Below are 27074 nucleotides of genomic sequence, written 5' to 3'. Positions count from 1 at the left end.
CCCCCGGGGGCGAGTCACCATTTTTCTTTCTCTCTCTCTCTCTCTCTCTCTGTTTTTTGTTTGTTTGTTCGTTTTTGTTTTTGTATTTCGAGACTCTTTCTCTCTCTTTTTAAAATGTACTTGGGGTTGGGTATGGAGCAATGGCTTGTGAGCAGATAATGAATGATTCTGTGTGGATGAATGAATGAGCCAGTCAAGTGAGGATTGCCCCTGCGTTCTAGGCTGAGAACCCCCGGCCTGCACTCCAGCCTCTGCCGGGGATGCTGGCAGTTTTGGTTGTTCACGCCTTCACTGAAGGGGTGGGATGTGGTGGTGGTGGTGGGGAGGGCAGGGTGGAGGTGGTCTCCACACAGTAACTGCCCTTGGAGTTTAGAAGAGAGGAGAACCCACAGGAAAGGAAGGTGAGTGAGACACTTCTCCCTGGGTGTTTTGGAAAACTCTAGCAATCCATATGCATCTATGTATGCATGTGTGTGCACATATGTGTCTGTACACCCATGCGCTCATATACAGAGAAAATAGAGTGAAAGGTAGGTGGCAGGAAGAGAGTAAAAGACTCCTGAGTGAGTTAGAAATCACCAACACAAGCTACTAAAAAGAGGCAAAATACAAAATGTTAGATCAAATGTCAAAGGTGGTCAAAGGTGGTCAAAGGTGGTCAAAGGTGGCAGCGTCAGCCCCAAGCGCCAGTTGGACCTATTGACACCAAACCTTCACTGTTGCAGGATCTTTGATCCCATTGTGATCCCTGAGATTGTGAAGTGTAAAAACCTGTCTTTGGTTTGTCATGGTTGAGCCCTAGCACAAACCTTTAATCCAAGAGTTTTCTGTGCACAGGATTTAATAAAGTTAACCCTAGGTCAAGAGGCAGAGCAAGAAAACAGCTGACAGGGATTAAAGAGTAGGAGGGACTTTGAGTTGAGGGGTGTTTAAGACAGTGTGTGGAAGCAGAAGGAGCTCTTGGGCTCTTAGCTTTTAGCTCTTGAGCTTTTCAGCTCCTTGGGTTTTGCCTTTTGAGCTCCCAAGCCTTTGGTTTTGGGTTTCGGCTTTTTCCTCCTGGGCTGTCAGCTGAGCTAGTGAGCCTTTTGGGCCTTTCCCATGGGGATGTTAGTTGAATAGGAAGGTCAGCTGGGTGCTTTCTAAGCTGACCACCCTCGCACCTGAGTCGTTATTGGTAAAACACTCCGCCTGGTGGCAGGGTAAAGAGAGACGAACCCAAAGCAGAGGGGAAGAACTTAGTGGGCTGACTCTCCAGAAAGTTGCATCAATGGATGAACGGTGAACTGACATCCTGAGGAAAAGCAAGGGAACTTTGCTGATCTCAGCTCTGGTATGTGGAGGTGAATATGTTCCCTGGACAGAGTAGCACTCACACAATAGCACAGCTGTCACCCACTCATTTGATGTGACCCCCCCCCCCCCAACCAACCTCTATATATAACTTACGGTAGCCTGGTCAGCAATCTGCTCAGGGAAAATCAAAGTTCAAACAGCAAAGATACACACAGGGGAAGCTTTTAAAAACCACAGTGCAGGAGCTAAGAGTGTCTCGGTAAAGCAGCACCCTAACAGCATGCCAGGGGCTCTGGGCCTAGAGGCTAGTACAGACAAACAAGATGACCATACACATGGAAAAATAAGAGTGATGGGTATGAGCTAGCAGAAACAAAAGACAAAAACAAACAAACAAACAAACAAAAAAACCTTGACCTTACTGGACAATCAGATATTGGAAAATACCCGAATATGTTTAAAATGTGTTAAAAATGAATAAGAAACACGAGCATTTGAACAAGGAACAAGACACATGAAAGAAACTAGGACATTTGAAGAATAAATTTCTGCCAGTGGAAATAATATAATTGAAATAAAAAAAAAATACTCGTTGGTTGTATTAACAAGCAGAAGAGACCCCGCTGATGGGAGAATGAGCCATAGGCTGGAGAAGAAAGTGAGTCATTTCCATCATCCCTTCTGTGCTGGCTGCCCGCGCGCAACCAAGAGTGGTCCCGGCCCCACCCAGGAGGTGGTACCTCGGAAAGGCCTTCACACTGCACGTGGCCCTGCCCAGGAGGTGGTACCTCGGAAAGGCCCCGGCCCCGCCCAGGAGGTGGTACCTCGGAAAGGCCCTCACACTGCACGTGGGCTTGGATCCACTCCAGCCGGTCCGAGTTCTCCTTCTCACGCACCCCCTCGTTCACCTGGGAGCACAGCTCTTCCGCCTTTTCCAGGGCATGCTTCAAGTGGCTGTGGTCAGGGTGGCTCTCCGGGGTGTTTTCCAGGATCTGTATGGGAGAACAGAAGGCAGCAGCCTTGTCAGGCCACTTTCCTCAGTGTGGATGATGGACCTGGGACCACTGTCATGGAAGCCACAGTGCTTTCCTGCACAGTGCCCACCATACTCATGACACAGAGTGTAATGGCCGCTCCTTGTTGGTTCCAGTGAGTAACCTTGGGCTCAGTGGGGCTATACTTGCTACAGGGAGGCAACAGGTGGCCCTTGAGCCTTCACCCCAACCCTGGACCCTTGAATGTCTCACCGTGACCCGTGTGACCTGCCCTGCAGAATGCTGGCTCCCGGCATAAATGCTAAGCCACACACACAAACACCCCAGATCTTAGGAGACACACAGATCAGTGTATCCAGAAGGGGCAGAGTTTAATCTTCAAAAATCTTCCTTCTATTTCACAAAAGAGACTCTCAGCCAGAGACCAGGGACAAAAGCCAGGAGTCCCTGTTGGCAGCCAGCGGCTGCTCTTCCCAAGACTGAGAGCCTGGTGGTGGGACTAAACAGTGTCCCCACTGACTCAAGAGTGAAGACTGGGACAAGGAAGGACACCTTCGGCTGGGGGTGGGACAGATGCCATGCACTTGTGTCTCCTAGAAAATATACAGAGCCATAGGCACCCCCTGAATCTTGGAAATCCACAAATATGTTTTGTGTATCTGTGAGGACGTGTGTGGACGTGTGTGTGTGTGTGTGTGTGTGTGTGAGAGAGAGAGAGAGAGAGAGAGAGAGAGAGAGAGAGAGAGAGAGAGAGAGAGAGAGAGAGAGAGAGAGAGAATATGTTTTGGTGGCACCTGGGGTTCACCAGGTAGGCGAGATTAGCTAGGATCCTCCATCTCTACCACCCAGTGCTGGTGCATGCCACCATGTCCCACTTTCTTCGTGGACACTGACATCCCATGCACTACTGGCCGAGCCACCTCCCCAGCCCCTGAATATGTTTTCTGTGTGTTTGTCGTTTTTGCTCCTGAGCAGACGTGTCCTAGTTAGCTGCAACAGCACGGCCACTATCAGGTTGTTTGGATAATAGTTTTCCAGTCTGGGACATGCAACAGAAATGAAATAGTGTAAAATAGTTTCATGGGACAAATCTGCCATGCGTATTCAATTACTTTCCTTACTGAGCATGTGTCCTGAATTAAAGTTTTCTTTCATACTGCTGTGACTCTAGGTTTGGGGACAAGGAAAATGGTTGACTCACTGGATGACAGCATGTGGCATGCAACCATGACAAGCTGAGTTCAATCCCGCAGAACCCGTGGTGGAAGGTGAGAACTGACTCCTACAAATTAAAATGTTCTCTGATCTTCATATGCGTGCAGTGGCCATGGCTTCCCCGAAGCCCGCTCTCTGGCTCATCTGCTCTAATATTTATTTTTAAATAAAATTTTGTTTTGAAGCCATACTAAAAGTCCTTCCACCTCACCATTATAAAAGCATTTAGTCTTGGAGGCTGGGCAGATGGCTCAACACTGGCTGCTCTTCCAAAGGACCTGGGTTCAATTCCCAGCACTCACATGGTGGCTTGCAATGCCCTCTTCTGACCCCTGAGAGTACTGCATGCATGTGGTGTACAGCAAACCCCACACAGCAAATACAAATGAATCTTTAAAAAGCTTAGTTATCAGCAGGGCATGGTTGTGCACACCTTTAATCCCAGCACTCAGGAGGCAGAGGTTGGCGATTGCTGTGAGTTCAAGGCCAGCTTGGTATACAAAATGAGTCCAAGACAGCCAAGGCTACACAGAGAAACTCTGTCTCGAAAAACCAAACAAAAACAACAAAACAAACAAAAAGCTTAGTTATCATACTTTTCTGTTTGGTTCTGTCAGCTCTCCAGTTTTTCCCTTGGATGCTCCGTGGAGCAGGAACTGTGTTTTCCTTATATAGCTCTTGATTTTTAGTTTTCTCCCTGTTGGTTAAACCCACTACAAAGGCTTGTTTCCACAGTCAGTGCATAACTAAGCATAGAGGACGATACCGGAAGGCACTCTGCAGAGGAATGAACCCAGGGAAATGCGACACTGTGTGGGGTCGGGTGGAACTGGGTGGGGTCGGGTGGAAGTGGGTGGGGCTGAGGCTTCTGTGGGAGGGAGATGGGCTGCGTGGTGAGGACGAGGAGCCTGAACAAAAGGTAAATGGGTACACTGTGTGTGCACACCTGTGTGTGTGAGTGAGAGACAGAGACAGAGAGAGGGGGGAGGGAGGGAGGGAGGGAGGGAGAGAGGGAGGGAGGGAGAAATCCAACACTAGCCATAAGCGCACCTGCACCCACAGCTAGGTTTCTGAATTCCATTCTCAGATAAAGGAACCAATTTCTCCCTCTGTGGGGAGCTAGGCTTCCTTCTTTGCCTCTGGGGCTCAGAGCTCTGCTGATACTGCTGCTTATTTCCAGGTGTGGACACGGAAACGCCAGTTCTGTTTTCTCTGGAACTAGCTTTCTTGAAAGGACAGGAGAAAAGGGAGTGTCTGGTATCAGGAGCAGCATCGGGGAATAGCTTTTCCAAGGCAGGTGGTAAGAATCGCGTTTATCTCTCTCCCTTCATTCCACACTCGGTGCAGAGGTGCCATGCCAGGGCTGGGAAAGCATCAAGAACAGCACTCTGGTTCCCTGGCTTCGAAGCCGCTTGGTTGCCATCTGAAGGCATGTTTTTATTAGTCTTTTCCACACAGAGCCATCTTTTGCCTTCCAGTTACCAAGCAGGCGGCTTCAGCACCCTATAGGCAGAGGACTTGCAGGTGTACAGGGTGGGGAATCTGCCCCGGCCTCCGGCTGCCTCCAGCAGCCCTCTCCCTTCCTCTGCCCGCAGAGGCACAGGTGGCTGTACTTACGTTCTTAATGATCAGCGGGTACCTCGTGACTCGCTGCATCGGCTTCAGGATGAAGCTGGACAGTGGCATTCCTTTGCACCGAGGGTCCATTGCCAGTCTCTGAAAGAGGAGTTTGTTTGTTTGTTTTTAATATGCTTCAGAAATCTGCAACATCCACCGTCAGTGACATTACTTCTGTCCGGCCCATTACCCACCCGTTTGGATAGGAACTGAGGAATCTGCAGTTGGAAGGCTTTGTCCAGATGCCATGGTCCAGGCTCAGACGGTTTGCCGAGGGATACTGAGGGATACGACCTCCCCACACCCCACCATACCTTCCGTGAGAGAGCATTTTAGCTTCAGAACTTCCTTCAGATGTCTGAAAACCTTTGTGATGCCCCCAGGGGCCCAGAAGAGTCAACAGGCTATCCAGTGAGAGTTAGAACCCCAGAGTGCCAGAGAAACACAAGGATGGGTGTGGTAATCTCACTCAGGCTAGCCAGTGCCAGCTTCAGGAGCTCCAGGCAGGGCTGAGGTGTAGAGCTGGGACTTGAAGGATAAGACTCCGCCCACAGGCAGTTTGTCTGCGCCTGTGGCTCTTGGTGTCTTTGCTCTTACCTTACCACTTTTGAAGTAAGCATTTATTCAGTAGTGTGTGTGTGTGTGTGTGTGTGTGTGTGTGTGTGTGTGTGTGTGCGTGCATGTGTATGTGGGGGGTGGGGGCGGGTGCACTCAGAGGTCGGCAAGTCTGGAGAGATGGTTCTCCCCTACTTCTCTGTAGGTTCTGGGCTTGGAACTTGGGAGTTTGACCAGCAAGAGCTGCCTCAGCTTCCCAGCCACTTAACCTCCCACCACTTCTGCCAACTTCTATCCACTCCTCTGGTGGGCAAGAGGCCTTCTAGCCACAGAAAGGAGTTCCGTGTCTCCTTTATATCCCTGAGATAAAGCCTGTAGTTCTAACACCTCAAACCGTCAGCCCCTGGTCCCAATGTCAACTTGTGGCCACCATCACTTTGGAAACACAGGAGGCAAGTGAAGCGGGAATAGTGAGGACACGGGAGGGAAGGGACCTTCATCTTCACCTCAGCCTCAGCTCACTTCTTCGCCTTCTTTCCCACCATGGGTGTCCTCCGAATGCCTCATTCACTGGCCAGCACAGCAAGCGCTCAGTGCAGAGGCACGCTAGACCAGAGCAAAGAGTACTGTGCTCATGGGAAGCTCTGACCCAGAAGACGCCACAGTGATTCCACACCGTGATGACTCGGGGAGTATGATTCCTGGGGTGAACTGAGGTGAGGTTGACGCTCCCCCCACCCCACCCCTGCACCCCCACAAAAGCCTGAGGCACAAAGACACACTGTTCTTTCAGCAAAAGACACTTATTGACTTCGAGTTAATTTTTTTCTTCCTGTTTTCTTTTCTTTCATTTTCCCAAGAGGGGTAGGTGCTGTTTGAGTCCCTTCTGTGGCTAGCAGGGACCCACTCTGAGAACAGCAAGTACCGGGGCTGCTAGCCCAGGACAAAGGACAAGCTGCCTTGGCATCACCTCCACAAAGGGCCCCTGGTGGATGTGGCTCTCTAGACCCTGCCAGCCCTACAGAAGGGCTCAAGGCCATGGGGTTGAGATGTGTAAGCTTGACACACCCGGGGTAAGGGGACCTCAACTGAGGACTGTCCCCATCAGATCAGCCTGTGGGACATATTTTGTTTAATTGCTGATTGATGCATGCTCGGTGCACGCTGGGCAGCACAGTCCCTCGGCAGGTGAGCCTGGGCTGAGAAAGGTGGCCGGATGTGAGCCTGAGGGCAAGCCCACAAGGAGCATCTCCCCCAATGTTTCTGCTTCAGTCTCTGGCCCTGGATGGAGGCTTCGAGCTCCTGCTCTGGTTCCCGTCAGTGACTGACTATAGCCTGTAAACAAAATAAACTCTTTCCTTCCCAAGTTGCCTTTGGTCAGAGTGGTTTTTATCACTAACAGGAAAACAAGCCAAAAACAGGGGCCAAGGGGTCATGGGGACCCTGGATGTTCCCTCTGGGTGTGAAACGCAGAGGCTGGGAGAGATCTGGAAACAGCGATGCTAACTGAAGGGGTCCCTGTCTGCATGGGCCAAGAAAATGAAAGATTTGGACACACCTCTCAAAAATGCCATGAACACATGGACAACATATCTCTGAAGTTATTCAAACCTTTCAAACCCGGGAGCTGGAGAGATGGCTCAGCGGATAAGAGCATTGTCTATTCTTCCAGAGGTCCTGAGTTCAATTCCCAGCAACCACATGGTGGCTCACAACCGTCTATACTGGGATCTGATGCCCCCTTCTGGCCTGCAAGCGCACATGCAGATAGAGCGCTCATAAATACAATAAATAAAAAAACCTTTAAAAAAAAAAAAAAAGCTTTCAAACCCAAGGATGGCTCTCCTGTCCAAGCACACCCCTTGGTGAGGACCACACCTGTCCGTTCAGTGCCACTCAAGGCATCCATCCATCCCTGGCATCCTTAGTGGAAGGATGCTCATGGGCTTTGGATGAGTCCCTCCACATTGGGACAACACTCCGGGAAGAGTCCCCAGGGCCTCGCCATAGCCCTGGCTGCCTTACTTTAACGAACTCCTTGAAGTCCGGGGCCTCGTCCGTCTTCTGCTGGATGAGGGCAGCCCCGTTGAGCTGGCAGCTGCAGAAGCGGATGTAGGGCTGCATGTGTGGCAGCTGGGCGCTCAGGATGTCACCGATCATCTTCACTGGCATCTTCTCTCCCGACATCTTCTTGCGGACTCGCAGTGCTCTGCACAGAAACATGGGAGGTGAGCCGCCCGCCTTCCCTGTCGGACAACACCTCACAGTTGCAGGTTGCAAAGAAATGGGATGACTGTGAGCAGCACAGACCGGAGAGCCACTAAAGCATCTATGTGTGAGACAAGGGACAGAGAAAGACCTGAATCCAGTATGACAGAGAGGGATTGCCTGGACGGTTTTCCTCAGCATGGTGCCTGTTTGCTACATTTCCCTCCTTCCTTTAATGACTCAGAAAGGATCCCTGTGTTGCTGTCCCACTGTGTGCATCATCTATGATGAAAGTCCAAGGCTGGATCAGTCTGTGCATTGAGCCCACTTCTGGGACCCTCATCCTCTGGGAGCAGTTATGTCACCAACGGAAGGAGAGACAAACTTTCAAGACCACTGCCACACACAATCTCATTGTGTTTCCCAAAACCGGATAAAAAAGATCGATGGGGAGACCTGGTGGCACTCAGAGGAAGGATAGCAGGCTACCAAGAAGAGACTTGATACCCTATGAGTTTATACAGGGGAGGAGGTCCCCCTCAGTCACAGTCATAGGGAAGGGGAGTTAGGGAGAAATGGGAGGGAAGGAGGAATGGGAGGATACAAGGGATGGGATAACAATTGAGATGTAATATGAATAAATTAATAAAATATATTTAAAAAAAAAGATCATGTGAAGTATTTCTCCTGTCCATGGCTCCCCTGATGTGTCTAATTTAAAGCTGACTGGGAAAAGCTGCTGAACGGACAGGGAGTATGTGTTCCGGGTCCACCTGCTGTAAGCAGTGTGCAGGACCACGGCAGCCAGTGGGAGCAGCCTCCTGCCAGATCTCAGCCTTTAGTCTTGCCAGCCCTTAGCTCAGCTTCCACATGGCAAGGTTAGGGCAAGACAGCCTATGAGGCCGTGTTCAGCTGCCCTAATCACACAGAGGTGAGTCAGGGGGTGGGTGGGTGGGGTCATACATGATTTTGACACGAGGCTGGGAGGTGTCCCTGTGAATTCCTGTGCCTATTTTCATGGTCCCATTGGAGAAACCGTTTGGTGTGGATAAGGCTAAGCAGTTAGGTCTCCAGATTTAAAATCTTTAGACCATCTCTTGTCTCCCACATATTTTTTTCCAGCTAAAGAAGGTTTTCTTGTCCTGGGAAAGCCAAGGAAGGAAACCTGGGAGACACTAAGACACATAAGCAACCAGTGATTTCCCTTCTAGTGCATGCGCCCACTGCAGGTCGGCAGTGGCCACCTGAGGATGGCCCAAAGGGTCCTGTTCCGCCGGAGGGATGGTATGGGACTTGCTCAAGCATCAGCCACTGGTAACTTTGGAGACTGAGAAGCAAAGGACCATGCTACAAACTAAGATCCCCTCAGTTCATTGTTTCCCCAAAAGCAGACTTTTAAAGAAGGATTATACAAGGACGTTTACCCTCTTCCTCCTCCTTAAATGATGAGGGGAGATGAGAAAAGGTGAGTCTGGGGCCCAAAGCTCATATGTTCACAGCCCTCATCTCCAGGGTGTTAAGTCGGTCCCTGGGTTCTGATAATCTTTTATCATCCTGACAGAATCCCGGTGTCTAACCAGGAAACCAGCTTGAAAGCATGGCCTGGCTTACAACCTACTAGGTTCAATTGAGAGTCTCTTTCTAGGATGTTCGAATGCCTAGGCCAGACATGAAGAGTACAGGGTAATTCAGTGAGTCACCCTGGCTGGATCAGTACCACAACCCTGAGGCTACTGGGCCCTCTGCTGAACTGTTAACCTCATAGAAAGATCTGCATAGGAGAGACCTCGATCTGCAGTGGGCACTAAGGGTTGATGATACATCAGTGGCCCCATCTGATGGCCGCAGTCCGAGTGGACAGTGGCAGCCAGAGTCCTGGCCTCTGCTGATGCTTCCACGCACTGAGCACTCTCTTTTACAGGCCAGTCATTGTTGTAGCTAGCAGGGGTCAAGGTTGGGTAAGACTGCTGACTACTCAACTGCCTCAACACCACCACACAGAACTTTCTAGCATTCTGAAAGCTAGCCAGTAGGGATGGCCTTTAGGTCAGTGCCAGCTTGATTTCTCAGTTGTGTGTTCTTTTCAGCAATAGGGGCATCATCAAATTCTGGAGGGCAACTGGCTAGTTCTATGTCAACTTGACACAAACTGAAGGCACTGGAGAGGAAGCCTCAATTAAGAAAATGCCTCCGTAAGATCAGGCTGTAGGCAAGCCTATAGGGCATTTTCTTAATTAGTGATTGATAGGGGAAAGGGCTCCGCTTGTTGTGGGTGGGGCCATCCCTGAGCAAGTGGTCCTGGGTTGTATAAGAAAGCAGGCTGAGCAAGCTTTGGTAAGCAAGCTAGCAAGCAGCACCCCTCCATGGCCTCTGCATTGGCTCTTGCTTCCAGGTTCCTGCCCTGTTTGAGTTCCTGTCCTGACTTCCTTCAATAATGAACAGAGATGTGGAAATGTGAGCCAAATACTCTTTCCTCCCCACGCTGCTAAAACAAAAGAGTAGGAGAGCCACCGGCCTGAGGGAGCTGCCTGAACAAATCGAAAGGTCCTGGAAAAACAGGGGTATGACTCCTAACACTCTTCTATCAGGAAGGCAGAACTGGGTGGAACTCTCTGAGTCTGGGCACTGTGCTCAGAGGAGCCCACCTTCTGTGTGACTTGAGGTAAGCTCCCCCCTCCTCTTTTGGGCTCTCCAGCTATCACAGCTCCCACTTCAGGGCTATAAAGCAGGTCAGAGCTAACAGGAGGAGGGATTACTCAGAGTGGCCCTCACAGGGCCTGGCAAGGGGACGGTATCTTTAGGATAAGAGCAGGAGTGGGGCGGTGAGGGGAAAGTGCAGAAAACCAATGGCTAACACTAATTAATGTCTGGTGACATTCATCTTCTTAGGGACAGTTGGGGACAACAGACTCATCTCCCATCCCATTTTTGCACCCACACTATAACTGCCCAGTAACCTACGTATGTGTACATGTCTGTGTGCATGCATGCATGCATGCGTGCATGTGTGTGTGTATCCATGCCTGTGAAGGCCAGACGTCAACATTGGGTGTCTTCCTCTATCTCTCTCCACCTTATTTTTTTGGGAGACAGTTTCTCAGTGAGCCTGGAGCTCCCTGAGTCAGAGAGACTGCCTGGCCAGTGAGCCCCAGGGATCCTCCCATCTCTGTCCCCTGCTCTGGTGAAAGCCACACCTGGTTTTCATGTAGTGTTGGGAGAGCAAACCACATCCCCATGTTTACAAATTCTCCTTAGCTCCCTGTATGTATGTTTTTAAGATCCGCCTGCCTCTGCCTCCCCAAGGGCTGGGATTGCAGGCCTGTGTCTGCTCCCACATCCAGCCCCTCCTTCCCAGGGGGTAAGCAGCAGACTCCCTCCAAATGTGGGTGGGTACTCAGCTTCCCTCCCCCACCCCCCCACCCCGGGCTCACAGGGGACACTCTCTGTACTTAGCATGAGCCAGGAGCATGGGGCATGAGGCCTCTGGACTAGGAGAGTGCAGGAATTGTTCTGCCACCCGGCAGTGGCCTAAGCACTTCCCCACAGGCTGGGAGGTTGGGATAGCACTGGGGTGCTGGGCCGTGTATAGATGGTTGGTGGTCAAGTGCACAGCTGTTCGCAATGCACGCTGTACTGCACGTTGTATTGACCGATTGTCCTGTGTGAACTCGCTGAGAAGCTGGCCTCAAAACAAGGTGAGCTCCCCCATTTCAGACCCAGCTGTATTTATCTAAGTCTTCCTCAAGACCCCTCATCTGGGGGATGGACTGGTCCCCTTAACTCTGTGGCAGGGAGGGAAGAGAACAGCAGAACAACCTAAGAATAAACTCTGTGCCCTTGAGGATGGCCGGGATGAACCATCTCCCAAGGACGTCACTACCGTTTACACAGAGGTATAAAAGCACCTAGCTGCTGCCTCAACTTCCCCAGTCATTCTCTGCTGGATCTTGTGGGAGCCTGATTTGATGATGTCATCTCTATCTGTCACTATACTTTGACTTGGAAGCCTCACCCCTGGGGACATGTGGCTCTAGTCAGGACCCTCTCTTCTGAACTCCAGCTGGCCTCAACGGGACTTTCTCAGTTGGTTTCTGCCAGACATTGTGGGCATCTGCTTTGATGAGCTTCTGTTATCCCACTCCCTCTATCTCTCTCTACGGGTACCTACCTACTTCTTGCTCTTTATTCATTTACCTTGGCTGCTATATACTTAATAAATTCATTCATTCAATACCAAAAGCATGGATGCCACAGATCACTCTCTGAGCCATGCAGAACATGCTTTGAAGGATCTTTTAGGACACTGGTTAATTCCTTTTAGGGCAAGCTGTTATAAAAGAACAAGCCAGACGCACAAATCTCTGGTTCCCTGGCTTGCCGTGTGAGCCCTTCCTCATTTGCCCCCACTGTCAAGGTATGATCTGAGTCCTTCACCTAAAGGCTGGTGTGCTAAATAAACAGTTTTTTCTTTATTTATGGAGAGGATAGCCTTGGGGCTTTTGTTAAAGCCACAGACAAGAGTAATAAAACCATCATTTTACAGATGAGGACACAGTGCCCCGAGTCTGACTGTAAAGCCATCCAACCAAAGACACAGTCACAAGACAACAGTGAGATGTGAGCATCAGGCATCGGCCACTCACTTATGTTCAGAGTGTCTACAGCATGACCCTGGGTGCAGAGGGAGCAGACAGCATGCTTCACACTCACGTCCCCATGCCTCCTGCCTCCATCCACTCACCTACTCCCATCACAGACCCAGGGACCTGAAGGTGCTTAACAAGCAGCTGTCCGGTGACCCAAACACAGAGATCAGGAGTGAGCAGGGCCATCTGTTGTCCAGAGTGCTCAGTCAGAGAAGGGGCTGCCTTTTGCTGCCACGCCCTGTGCCCCGGGGAGCAGAGCTTAGCCTTCTTTCTGGTAATCATTGTCACACTTAGGGCCTTGTGACTTAGAGTTTAGGGTTCTGATTGCTTTGACGTTGTTTTAGAGGATTAGGGGGATCTCTGTGGTCTAACCCAATCTTCCAAGTAAGTGTACATATGGGGAAACTGAGGCCCAAAGAAGTGAAATCTAACCCAGTCTAACTCAGGTTCCTTATCTCCTGCCCCACAGGCAAAACAGGCGTGAGGAATGGGACCCTCCTGAGATACTCAGAAGTGGGCAGCCGTTCTGCACTCCCCATCTGCAGCCCACGGCCTCAAAAGATAGAGTCACTGCTGGAAATCCAGGTCTAAGGCTAGGCCCTGGGGCTGGAGCCGCACCCCCTCCCCCACCCCCAGGATGGAGTCAGAATTGTGCCAGCTCAGGAAATTCGGAAGCCATAGTCAGGGCAGGAACCTGCGTACATGAGCAGCTCACGTCCCTACCATGAGAAATCCGTCGCACACTTCCAGAAGGAATGAGGGCACAGAAGGACAATGGCACCTGGAGAGGCAATGAATGGCAGCAGGGGGTGGGGGGTGGGGAGGCAGAAAAGGAAAGAAACACGGGGTGGCATGCGTGAGGGACACAGACGGACTACACAGAGGTACAGGCGCACATGCCACGGAGGTGCAGCGCGGCTGCGGTTAGAAAGGGAAGGCTTACTTCAGCAGTTTGATATTGCACATAATCAGCTCCTTCCAGTTAACAAAAATCATAGCAACCTCTTTTTCTGTCAGCAGCTCAGACTCCATCAGGGGTTTCTGAAAGATCTACAGGTGTAGAAAATGAAGCCACTCAGAAAGCAGTTAGCTCAACACACACACACACACACACACACACACACACACACACACACACACACACAATCTACATGCACACTCAAGTTTTTTTTAGCACAAAGGAGAGAACCCGGAGGCCACACCTCCTCCTGGAGGGACAGATGTTTGACAAGGGGAGCTCAGGAGAACCTCTGAGGAGGCTCGGCTCTACCTTGTAAGAAGCTAGAAGGTTAGTCATGCCTACACGTGGGGCTACCTCCCAGCCCGCTGTGAGGACAGGGCCCAGGAGGACATGGGAGCTTGAGAAAGCCCATGGAGATGCGAGGCCCCTTCTTTATACTCAGACAAGCCATGGGCAACTGCAAAGCTGACACCGAGCTAGAAGCAGGTGGGCATGAAAGGACAGTGCCACCCGCTTCCTGGGCTCTGTTAAATAAACAAGCCCTTCCCAAGCTCTGGGTGGGCGGGTGGATAACTCATAGCCAAGCGCAGATCTCTGTAGGACTCCATGTGGTTGCACGCCTTGCACATGAGGCAGAGGCTCCTCTGAAATTCTTTGGACACAGCCACAGCTTCTCTGGGAAATGACCTTAGCCTGCTGTGGCTGCTCCTTGGGAGTCACTAGTCTGATGGTGACTGGGTAACATCCGCACAGAACGCCACAACCAAGCGGGGGACACGCATCGCCCACACACTTTGACTATACAGCAGGCATATGTCTTGAGACAACGCAGTTGGGAAACCCTTTTAGACTAGCATTTTAGCCTGAAACTCCCATCATACCGAAGAGCCAAACAATGTGCCTTCTGGGTGTGTGAGCTGACATCACAGTTTCATGACACTTGCTAGGGTACAGGTTTACAAAACCGTGACATGACTTTTCATGTTGAAGGTGACCCTCAGGTCCAGCTCTGTAAACCTACTTTCCAACATGGCAACTCTCACAGTGTGTGGATTAAAAACTACCTCCTTTAGGCAAGGTTTCACAAGCTCTGTTTCACCCCATCCTTTCAGAGTGTCAAGACCCTTCATGGGCTCCTCACAAGGGCAGCCCATCTCGGGCCAGCAGCCTCACGGAGCCATGGGAAAACATCTCTTCACGCTCAGCCCATAGTAGAGGATTTTCTCAGGCACTTATGGGGGCCTCGCAGCTAGCTGCTGTACTCAGGAGCCAATGCTGAGGGTCTGGGATGTCACATGACTGCCTTGATGACAGCAATCAGTTGGTGGCTGAGCTGAAACTTCTTTGCCTAGAGCCAAGAGTCCAAAGTCACAGCCCAAAGACCCCTCCCATTAGTCATTAGTCTGTGACCTGTGTGCTCTTGGCCTTGGGCCTAACTGCCTCTCGGACTCACACAGTGGCCCCACGGACACCATAACCACCTTCCTCCGGATGAGACCCCTGGGTCACTTGCTGTTCAGCTAGCCCCCTATATGTCAGAGGCTGCCCCAGGCTCAGAGTGAGGACGTAGCCTCCTCAGCAGGGCATCCCCCCGCCACGCCCACCCCCCCACCCCCACCCCCCACCCCCCGCAGCCGCTCCACCCCCTGCCGGGTTGCTCCCCGGCCTCCCAGGGCTGCTGGTACCTCTGTGACCAGCTGCAGGTCGCTCACGTAGTTCTCCTCTGTGACAATGAGTTCATGGATGTAGCCTTGTCGCTTCCTCTCAGTCGGGGTTAACATATCTAAGAGATGCAGGTCTGAGCACCCTGGAAGACACAACCAGTTAGGAAACCTTTTAGTGCACGGCTAGGGAAGCCAGCATTCCACAATGAAGACACCGAGGTCCTTGTGACTGTTGCTTCATCGGCTCTGGCTTGTGGGCTTGCCGTCAATTCCAGAAGCTTAAGAAAAAACTAGCACAGAACATCAGGGAGAGCACAGTCCCGCACACACCCCAACTTCGGACTTCCTACCCTGGAGCTGTAAGAGGGCAAATTCCACTTGTTTTAAGCCGTGCAGCTTGAGGTCACAAACCCAGGTCGCACACTCGTGCCCCATCGGGACCACGACAAGGGTTAAATGGTCCCCAAACACCCGCCAATGCTTCCAAGTCAGGTCCTTCCTCTCCACAGTTTTAAGGAACAGAGTCCAAGCCCAGACTGGTCCAGAGGCTGTGTGCGCTCTCTAGACCCTGTGTCTGCACCAAGCTGCACGGCAGCATGCGCTTGTCCTGAGGCTTTGGTGACTGTGCTGAGGCCCTTGGTGGACGCGAGGACTGGCAGATGCATTCAGACACAACTGAGAAGACTCTCTAGGTAAGGACACTGTGGGGTATTCATGGAAGCTGAGCAGCAAGACTCAGGCGGACTGGAAAGCCCTGACAGCCGCAGACAGCTCCGATAATGCCTCTGTAGAGGCCAAAGCTACTGGAAGGAATGGCCCCTTAGCTTCCCTGACACAGGCCACCCCTCAACTCTGTTCACTTAGCTTGTTATTTGGAGATCTGTTTACGCAGGACATTTGTGGCTTATCAGCGCAACCCCCTGCTTCAGATGCACCTATTCTCAGTAGTAGCCCATGTGCAGAGTTGGGTGGGCCCACTTTTTATTTTAAACAAGAAAGTGACCCCACACATACACTTCTTATTAGATGGTCTTTATTTAATCACAGAACTTGAATTTATAAAATACATACCCTGAGGGGTGGTGGGTGTGGCTGAGCCCCACTTACTATCATTTACTATCCTTCCTACTACTTGCCACAAGGGGGCGTGATAAAACACCGTGAACTCCCTCTTGGAAAACAACAGTTTAAGTGCAGTCCCTCCACCGCCAGTCGCCCTAGTAGCATCTGTGAATTGCTTCAGGTTTTGTAAATAAATGACCAAAACTTTGCCAAATAGACTCTCTGGGGCAGGGCCCAAGGCACTGCGATTTAACAAGCTCTCCAGTGAGTCTTAAGAGAGAGGCTTCTGGAGGCGACCACGGGGGTGGGGGTGGGGTTATCTGGGCTCAGGACTGAGAGAGTCTTACATATAGATGCTGAGAGCTTCTGTAGATAGCATCACAGTGATGTCACAGACTTCTTGGTGAACTGTTTTTTGCCTCCTAATAATCTTAGTTTTTGCTTGTTCCTTTGGCCAGTTACCCTTTCTGCGTGGTGTAGTGTCTCTCACTGGAACAGAACAGGCCAGGATAGTCAAGGCAGCCAGGAAACCATCAGAAATAAGCTGTCATTGTAGTAACACTCTCTACACCTTTCCATCCACGCCAGGTGGCTGAGCCTGACGTCAGAGCTGCGAGGTGAGTGTGACAGCGTGGCCCGCTTTTGACTCTGAACTTGGGCCTCCTGCTCGGCCACCTAAATGTCCTAGCCTGGGGTGCAGTCTCTTTAGCAGTGCCTCCCAGAAAGAAGCAAGACCTGAGTGTCCCCCAGCAGCTGGGTGAGTGCAGGGTTATGGGAAGCTGAGAGAATCCCCCCACTTCTTTATTCTTTAACTTTTCATGAGCAAGTCACCTAGGAAACGCTTGCACAGTTGGGAGGCATACCTGTCCCTGCCCTACTTTTGCCCACTGTCTTAAGGGTGAGTCCAAGGACCCAGGACTCAGGCCACTTCTTGGTCAATGGCTGACTGGCTCCTGCATTTCTGGGCGCAGTCTCTTGGTGCTTCCCGGTAATTCCTGTCCACAGGGATCCTAGAATTCTTGCACAGACAGCGACCTCTGTCCACTCAGCATTGCTGAAGTCTTTTTTTTTTTTTTTTTTTAAGATTTATTTATTATTTATAAGAGTATTCTGCCCGCATGTGCACCTGTCCCGGACAAGAAGGCACCAGATCTCATTACGGATGATCGTGAGCCACCATGTGGTTGCCGGGAATTGAACTTAGGGCCTTTGGAAGAGCAAACAGTGCTCTTAACCTCTGAGCCATCTCTCCAGCATCAGTGGCAGCGAATAGGCAAGGCTCACAAATGTCCCTTTAGACCACAGTTCCCTTGGGGACCTGATGGGTCCTGTAGGCTTGGACCGAGCAAACCAACTCCTGTGAACCATATGAAATACCCACAATCTGCATACCATTTTATTGGCTTCAAAAGCCTGTTTGCAAGTTGGGTATGGCGGCGTACACCTTTAATCCCAACACCTGGATGGGAGGCAGAGGCAGGTGGATCTCTTGAGTTTGAGGCCAGCTTGGCCTAAATAGTGAGTTCTAGGACAGCCAGGGCTACATAAGAGAAAGCCCCATCTCCTCCTCCTCCAACAACAACAACATAGCGAACAAACAAGCAAATAAACAGAAGACCAGCCTGTTTGAGACCCTTGTTCCTTTGGTGATTTTGTGATCACCAGGACTCTGGCACCAGCTGTGCTGCATGCTGGGGATTTAGGATGAAATGAGATGCCGGTCTTCCAGAGTCCATCTCAGACCTCGGAGATTCAATGGTTCAGAACTGGAGATGGTGCTGACTCCTCCCCTAGTGAAAGTCTGCGTCGTGTCCCCTGCCCCTCCCCCTTCCCGCTAAGCATGCTATTGCCTCCTAGGCTGGAGCTGAAGTTGACATTGCCGTTCCTCTCTGTGCCCCAGGTAATGCTGGCACTTTTGGCTGAAGATGGTACTGCTGCCCACCCACCCCCACCCTCTACCCTGTGGCTAAACTAGTACTGCCCCCTCCCCAGGCTGAAGGTGGTACTGTGCCCCAGGTTGAAGGTGGTACTGACTTTCACCCCAGGCGAAAAAGATGACACTGCCACCTTTCTAGCATACCAGGTCTAGGTTACTGCATACCACCCCCAAGGCTGAGTGTATTCTTGTTCTAACAAGAAAGCAACGGCTGGACTTGTCAGGCCGACCCAGGACTAATGGGCTAAATATATAGGACAGACCCACACCACCCACCAGTAGACCCCACAGAGAAACACCAGCTACTTTCTATAACAAGGAAGTGGCATGACCAAAAGATGAAAGAATGACCAAGAAATTGAAACAAGGTCCTGTTGGGAGAGATGCCTGGCTCTTTGAGATTCTAGAAGGTTGTCTGTGTACAAGTTTGGGAGAATGGCAGAATATGCAGAGACACTTGGCTCAGGGCACTTGAGGGCTACAGAACACCTTGTCCTGGACAGACCAGCCTTCGGATCTACAAACCTACATCTCCCAGGTGAGAACTGAGAGGCTGGGGATGTCTGTGGGTCTGGGCAGTTACCTCTAGAATCCCACCCTAGGCAGGTCTAATTGCAGTCTTTCCAGAGATGTGGACTGGCCATGCTGGTCTCTGTACCCAGAACACAGTCAAAGGCAAAGATTTCATGAGGAGGCTTGTTTCCACATTACACAGCAACCATGTTAGCTTGAGGTTTTTTTTTTTTTTTTTTTTTTTTTTTTTTTTTTTTTTTAGTTACTAAACTGACCCTGGGATACTGTGGAGGTGATTTCCAGACTCAGAGAATGATGAAAGACTTGAAAAAAGCATTCCAAACCCAAAATATCCTTCCTTTGAAAGTGTAATATTTAGAAAAACAAGAGGGTTTAAAACAAAAAACAAAACAAAACCTTCCATTATTCAAAGCAGGGCAAGTGGAGAAGTCATTTAAATTAGAAGTTTTCTTTAGGGGGTAGAAGGGTGTGGCCCTCTCTCCCTTGGGTACCAGGATACACACAGTTTGTCCTGACTTGGGGAAAGATGAGAGGACAAAGTGTAGCAAATCATTTTCTATGGCTGTGGAGCAGGGATGAAGGGTGTCTCAAAACTAAAATTGGCCCACAGCTGAAATAATATTGTAAGAACTCCAAAAAGTTAAAAAACAACCTACTATTAAAGCCCACGGGAAATTCCTAATATAGGTTCCCAAGTTTACATAGGCTTTTAAAATATACTTATGAGAGAGGACAGGGCTGCAATATCCCTTTGGAAGGACTAGAAACTTGAAAAATATCTCAGCCTAAAAGGTCATTGTATGCCCCTCAGTCATCACTCATATGACCAGTAGAGCTGAAATCCTTTTATTACAACAAAACATGAGCCCACAGATACTGTGGAATTTCAAAGGATATAGAAGCACGTAGTGCGCGTGGGCGTACACACACACACACACACACACACACACACACACACACACACAGGAAAAACCTCCTCTCTTCAGTGTAGTTTTGAAACCTAAATGAGCTCCCACAGCAGCTAAACATTGAGCAAAGTAAACAAACAAGCCTAGTTCCTGTTATGAAGGAGCCAAAAAATATAAGTTGGTCAGTAAATATTTATTAAGTTTCTAGGAAGTTGAGGGAACACAGAAATAAGTAGATACTGTTTCTTATCCTAAGAAAAACTCACAAGCTTAGAGGAGACTCCACAGGAAAAGTAAGCTAAAAATAGCACACATTAAAGAGTGGGATAGGGCTGGAATATGGTCCTATTGGTGAGGTATTTGCCTTGCTTAGACCTGAGTTCCATCCTTAGAACATACATTTAAAAAATCCAGGCATGGTATTATGTGCTTGCAATCTTAGCACAAATGGGCAGATCCATGGGGCTTGCTGGCTGGCCAGCCTGGCTTAGGACTTAGCAGTCCTCAGGTGTCCCTGAGAGACACTGTCTCAAAAACTAAAGTGGAAACCTCCTGAGGAACACTTCTGGGTATGACACACTCATGCACTCATGCCTGCACACTCACACACACACACAAAGAATGGTCCTGCCAGGGCTACTTGTGGAAGAGGCGGGGCATAGAAAAGACTGTGTCACAGGGCTAGCAGTGCCAGAACAAACAAAATGGTGGGCGACACAATGAGGAAGGGCCAGGAGAGCGATGTGTGAGCCCAAATGATGGTTTTATCTTAGGGAAGGACAGCATGATTTTTCTAGGGACATCCAGCCCAGATCCCCTTGCTAAGTGGCCCTGGGTCTGTGTCAGCTGAGTAGATGGTAATTGGATGCCTGGAGTTCCCATCAGTGCTGCAAGGGTCGCTCAGAACCAGTCAGCATGGCAGGCAGAACAGCATGTGGGTGGCCTGTCCTGTAAGAAAAGCAGCTGATGTAGCCCATGTCACGTTCTCTGGTTTTATCTCTGGACCACAGCTGCTTTGTGGATCCTTCCTGCCCCATAGCCAGAAGGCATACGCTCCCGCAACAAGCCAGCATCTGTTCTTGGAACTGAGGTCAGTGATGAGTGAGGTGGCTGTGTCCTGGTCTTCTGGAAACCTTGGCATCCTAGACTACCTCTACCCTTGTTGACTCACAGGTGCCATCAGTTCCTAGGACAGGAGAGTTGCGAATTCTCAGGATTTGATTTTGATTTTGGTAAGAGAGCAGGAGCTAGTGAGAGGCCTGTGGTGAGAGGCTGAAGATACTACCAATAGCATCAAAAATCCCCATGCCCAGGTATCCCACTCTGGTCTGTCTCAAGGGACTTATTGTGTGTCATATGTCTGGGTCCTTCTGGGAGAGTCCATTTAGCCTTCTCATTCAGTCACAAACTCAAGAAGCCCCCAAACACCACAATCTTTAGGTCAGCATCAGCTTCTCCCAAGAAGGGCCATCTGGTCTCCCTGGCTTGTCATGAAGAAGTGTGGAAATGAAATTCTTCATAGGGATAGTCCATATCCTGTTCTGCCCTGACTGTGAATGCAGTGAGCAGCACATCATTCTGGCTCTCTGATGCTGGCTGGACTCCTGGAACAGGTACCACAGCCCTTTATAGTCTGCATTTTCCCTTCATTCTTGGCTATATTTGTGGCCCCGTACATGTTCTTCTAGCTTTCTGAGCACCCACTTCTTTTTTTTTTAAGATTTTGTTTTTAATTTTAAAAATTTATTTTATGTATATGAGTGCTCTATCTACATGTATACCTGCATGCCAGAAGAGGGGATTAGAGGGTATAGATGGTTGTGAGCCACCATGTGTTTGCTGGGAATTGAAACCAGAGCCTCTGAAAGAGCAGACAGTGCTCTTAACCGATGAGCCATCTCTCCAGCCCCCCGAGCACCCACTTCTGATGTGCCCTATCCCCCAGGAGCTTAGGCTTCCTTAGCAATGGCCATAAATAAACCCTTCAGGTATGAAGGGAAGAAGAAAGTGTCACAGCAGCATGGTGGGACGTGCTTTCATTGGGCTTTGAAGAAGGAGGCAGTAGGTTTGACCAGCGAGGTCTGGGAAGATTTTGGAGAGGAGTTGGAGTCGTCGGACTTTGTTGTCACTGACATGTTCCTCAATGTTCTGATACTGTCCTGTGGTGATGTGGAACTTCAGGGTGATTAGGGATGATTGTCCTCATGGACAGAGCAATGCTGTTACTTAGGGGGTGGGATAAACATACGAACATGTGACAGACACCCAACTCTCTTGTGTGTGCTGTTTAATCCTTCCATCAATCTGGAATGGGGCGATGCATGAGGGGGGCTCCACCATAGGCAGCCCCTGGACCTTGGACTTCTCAGCCTCCAGAACAATGAGCAAATAAAAACTATTTATCCTTTAGCCAGCCTGAGGTATTTTGTTATAGTCTCATGCACTAGGACGTCATGGACAGAGGATTGGGGGAGCATGGGGAAATCAGGGTGGATACTCGGAACCAGAGGGATAGGTGTGGACAGACGACACTGCGATGGCAAACAGCAACGCTGAACCGGAAGCTCTGGACACTTGTATGTATCAATGCACTGACAATCCTGTGGAATAGCCACCCTAGCCCACCATGAGAATATCAGGAATCAGAGACACAGGGAAGCTAAATAACTCCACAAGGAAGGCCTTGGTAAAAAAACAATGGAAGCCAGCCGTGGTGGCGTACGCTTTTAGCCCCAGCACTTGGGAGGCAGAGGCAGGCGGACCGCTGTGAGTTCGAGGCCAGTCTGGTCTACAGAGTGAGTCCAGGACAGCCAAGGCTACACAGAGAAACCCTATCTCGAAAAACAAACCAAAAATAAATAAATAAATAAAGAAAGAAAGAAAGAAAGAAAGAAAGAAAGAAAGAAAAACAAAGGAAGTAGGGCCTGTGATCGCATTCTTAACCACCATGTCTTTGCCTTGCTGGACAGGTGGTGTTTTTGTGTGTCATGGTGGCCAGACTGGGAGGCTTTAAAAATAGAAGCTTACTCTCCCACAGCTCTGGAGGCTTGAGTCCAAGATCAAGTCAAGGTGTTGGCAGGGTTCGTCTCTCTTGGGTTTATAACCCTGTTTTCTTCATGTGTCCTACAGAACCTTTCTGTGTGCGTGTAAACCCACACATGATGTCTATTCAGATGTGGTTTCTTCTTAGAAGGACACTTGTTATATTGGAGTGGGACACTGTAGGCCTCACTGTAACATTTAAATACATCTTTGAAGGCACTATCTCCAAATTCAGTCACATCCTATGGTCTCCAGGGTTAGGGCCTTGACCTATGAATCCTGGGGGACCCAGTTCAGGCTACACTGGAAGGGAAGCACTTTTGAGGGTTGTCACAGAGCTAAGGATCACGATCCTCCTGACTCAGCCTCCCAAGTGCTGGGATTAAAGGCCACATCATACCCAGGTTCTCCGTGTTCTTAATGTGGATGTGACAAATCTAGAGATGCTAGGCTAGCCCTGCCTGCAAGGATATGAGTGCACCTTACAGTCTAATGAAGGATATGAGTGCATCTTACAGTCTAATGAGGGATATGAGTGCATCTTACAGTCTAATGAGGGATATGAGTGCACCTTACAGTCTAATGAGGGATATGAGTGCATCTTACAGTTTGCAGATGACCCCACCACCATCACACACCCACCAAAAGCTCACATGTGCTCAGTCCCCAACTGGTGCATCCAATCCCTGACAGGTGACTCATGGATGGAGACATAAGCTGTTAGCACTACTAGGAGGCTCTGGAGATGTAGAAGGAATTTGGCTGGGGGAAGATGACAAGGGGCCTTTGATAGGTATCTGGTCCCTGGCCTCTTCCCATCACTGTTTCTAAGCCCTGATGAGGTAAGTGACCCCGCCCTGCCAGATGTTCCCACTGCTACAGTGTTCCACCTCAGCAGAGGCCCAGAGCCATGAAGCAAGTTGAGCACACCATCTTTGGCCAAAATGAAACTCACTTCCTTGTGAGTTCCTCCTTAGGGCCCTGTCATGGTGACAAAAAAAATAAAGGTCTGACTTACCTAGTGTCCACGTAGGTATGTATCAGCTTCCTGTTCTGCTTGTCATTTGTATGAAAGGACTTTAAGGTAAGGTATCATGGTGGAGAGGATGGCACAGCAGGGTAGGGGAAGTGGAGGCAGGGCATGTGTTACTGAGTGCACCAATAGTTTAAAAACTTGAAGCAAAAATTCCAGGAAGGGTGTGTGGAGGAAGCTATGGGGGCAAAGGATGGTTTCGGGCTGGGTAGGACCAGACAGGTAGGGTAGAGCCAGATGACAGCTCTATGGACCCAAGTACCCACGTGTCACCTCTTGACTAGAAGGAGGAAACACCCAGGTAGGTTGAATCATGAACCTGGGATGGCTCCACAGCCATGCCACCGTCACTTCCACCTGAGGCAGGCCAGAATGCTGCCAGAGGGAGAAGCTGTGTGTTCTGACTCTTGAGTGTTCCAGAAGGGTTTACAGGTTGGAGGAGTCCACTATTAGATTAAATTGTATCTACGAAGCATTCTAGTATTCAGCACCATGGTCTCCTAGCTGAAGCCAGGGATGACAATTTAGAAGCCACAGCTATTTTGGAGAGGACTCCTAGGGTGTCTCCTGCACTACAGCACTGGCCTTTGGTCACACTCTGTCCTGTTTATTCACCAGGAGCCAGAATGAGTCTATGGATCTGTCTGCTGGTGTGTCTCCTCATTCCTGCAGGTTCAAAAGTGTGTATCACAGCAGCTTGTGCTCCAATGGCCAGAGCCAGGCAGGGGCCATACCTGGGTGTGCGTGGGTGCATGCACGTGCGTGTGTGTGTGTGTGTGTGGGTGTACACAGCAGGAGAAGGGAAACTGAGGAAGTTTTCTCTCAGACTTCTGCTTTTGAAGTCTGAAGACTTCTGAAGCTTTTTGCTGTAGTAAGAGGGAGAAACGGCAGGGGTGGGGGGGCTACTGGCAGATTTTCTTCTGCCTCTTGAAGATGTGAGGGGTGAGGGTTCCCATTACAGTCAGTGAGGGCTGGTGCTGAGGGAGGATACAGCTATGTAGGGTTTCCCATGTGGCTGTGGGATTCCAAGGTAACGCCCCAGACAGCCAAGATCTCTGCTTGGCTTTGCCTGCTCTGCTGGGTGGGACTTGTCCTCCCTACTCTGGCTCAGCAAACAGAGCAGAGGCAGCCAAGGCCTCTGTGAGGGATGGCTGGGTTCATGCAGCAGGGTGCATGGCAGTGTGCTTCTTGGTAAGTGGTATGGCACAGCTGTTCTGGGGTGCACATCTCTCTAGTCAAGCTGTGTGGCTACTTTAAAAAAAAAGTGGCTTGCACATCTAGCGGGGTGGGGTGGGGCCAAACATCCCATTCTCTGCTGGCAGGAGAACACAAGGCCACGGAAGGCTGTGATGAGAAATGCAGGACCCAGTGACTCAACACATCTGTGACAGGTTTATTGTGGGGCGCTGCATGGGCCTGCCAACAGTCCAGGGCTGTGGTATTTAAAAGCCTTACACATTCCATTTCCCTGGTTGGGCGCCTCACTGTCAGCCGTGTGAAAGAGGCAGCTTGCACTAGGGGTATGCTGGGGAGACAGGGTGTCAGCATTGTTCAAACTTGTGGGACAGATGCTCCGAATGATTTTTATGCAGGTAAGCCCCTGCTGCCACAAGGAAGGGGCTATGATTTGTTTGCAAGTCAGCGGGGCAAAATTGCAAGGATGCTTGAATGTGTCAGGGGAGCTGTCACTCACTAGGAAATCTCTCATCTGGAAAAACAGCTGCTGATGGGTCTTAAAGGCACTGCAAGAAAGCCAGCTGGAAGCCAATCGTGGGGTTTCCACGATGTTCACTCACCAGGCATAAATATTTGTCCCCCAAGAACACCCCATATTTTATGTACTGGATGCTCAGTGGATGTTTTTATGTGAAGTACAAAGAGCTTAAATGTGCCCAAGACCACAAAGTAGATAAAGTGGCAGAGCTGGGATTCGAACCTATGCTTCAAATAGCCATCCTAGGATACCTTTAATGCTACCAAGGACCACAGGTACAGCTATGCTGATTTCCCCAGAGTCAACCATTAGATTAAGTCATATCTAAGTAGTATTCCTATATTTGGCACTGAGGCCTTCTGGCCACAGCCAGCGGTGAAAATTTAGAAGTCACAGTTGGCCCAGAGTGAGGGCATCTGGGACATACCCGTTTTGGGGAAACTGGGCTGCAGTCAAGGGCTTAAGGTCAAGGTAGGCTAGTAGGCACTGAGAGCATGCACCCATGACTGGAGCCCTCAATCTGGGGTAGAGGAACTGTAGGAAGGAAAGCGGGCCCACTCTTATCTTCCAAAGTGACTACCACCGATGATAATTCTGTGCAGATGCAGCCCGGAGGTGAGGCTCCAGGATGGACAGGGACGCTGCTTTCAAATGGTACAAGTAGAAAGAGGGCCAGCCTGGCAATGAAAAGCCTCTTTGAGGGGAGCCCTGGACCCACACTGCCCTCACTGTCAGGTGAAGGGCTTGTGTCCAGGTTCTAAGAACTCAGTGCTGTCCTCGGGGAACATCTCTGTCTCCTCCCCGCTTCTCTGCTTCCTTGGTGTGGCCTGGCCTAGTGAGCAAGAGTGACAGAGATCAAGAAAAGGGAGTGGCACAGGGCACAGGGGGTGGGGGTGGGGGGACCAGAGGCTGCAGGAGCACACAGATTCCTCATGCACACTGGGGGTCACCAAGGCCTGTCCCCTCCTGGGGCAGAGTTTGGAGAACTTGGGAGAAAGGAGGCACGGTCTTAACAAATATGGCTAAGCTGAAGGAAGGGACATGTCTTTTTTTGTGCCCTGCAGCATGATGGGCCAAGCAGAGATCAAAGCTGTACCCGTCAACGTGTGTGACAATCTTCCACACAAATCTATCTGCTTCTAGCTGTCCCTTGACTTCCCCCTTCAGCCCTACAACTAATACAAGCCACAGATAAATACACTGAAGTCACCTTCTGTCTACGTCTGACACACAGAACCCTGACACCATAGAACAGCAGGCAGGTAGCACGAGGAGGCAGTGTGCTGTCTTAAAGACCGATGGCCACACTGAAGAGAACAGAGCTTTTGCCTTGAATGCCTGGGAACTTTCAAAATGAAGAACAGACCCTTCAATGCAATGGCTGAAACAAACCATCTAGCTTTTTCCATAAGGCTTTCATTTAAAAGAGGCTCAAGGAAATGGTGGCTAAGGAGAAATCTTCACATAACCCTGGACTTTATTACTATCCTATGATTTTTAATTTATTATTTGCTCTTTTAAAAATATTTTGTGTGTGTGAGTGTTTTATCTGCATGTCTGTCTGTCTGTCTGTTCACCACTACACATGTACCTGGTGCCTTTGAAGGCCAGAAGGTATCAGATTTCCTAGGCCTGGAGTCACAGACAGCTGTGAGCTGCAGCTGAGTGCTGGGAATCAAACCTGGATCTTC

General features: G+C 50.0%; 1 protein-coding gene across 1 annotated transcript in view; it reads right to left on the bottom strand.

The window, feature by feature from the left end:
- Itsn1 (intersectin 1) overlaps nt 1–27074 on the bottom strand; it is a 184597-nt gene that overhangs the window by 9143 nt on the left and 148380 nt on the right. The window contains exons 29-33 of the mRNA XM_051150253.1: nt 15176–15297; nt 13473–13579; nt 7701–7884; nt 5121–5219; nt 2118–2285 (exon numbers count right to left, since the gene is read on the bottom strand). Coding sequence (XP_051006210.1) covers nt 2118–2285; nt 5121–5219; nt 7701–7884; nt 13473–13579; nt 15176–15297 — 680 coding nt within the window. The remainder of the gene's footprint in view (nt 1–2117; nt 2286–5120; nt 5220–7700; nt 7885–13472; nt 13580–15175; nt 15298–27074) is intronic.

Source organism: Acomys russatus, chromosome 8 (assembly GCF_903995435.1).
Source record: "Acomys russatus chromosome 8, mAcoRus1.1, whole genome shotgun sequence".
NCBI classification, from domain to species: Eukaryota; Metazoa; Chordata; class Mammalia; order Rodentia; family Muridae; genus Acomys; species Acomys russatus.
Note: the sequence above shows the minus strand (reverse complement) of the source record. Positions and strands in the feature narration are given on the sequence as shown.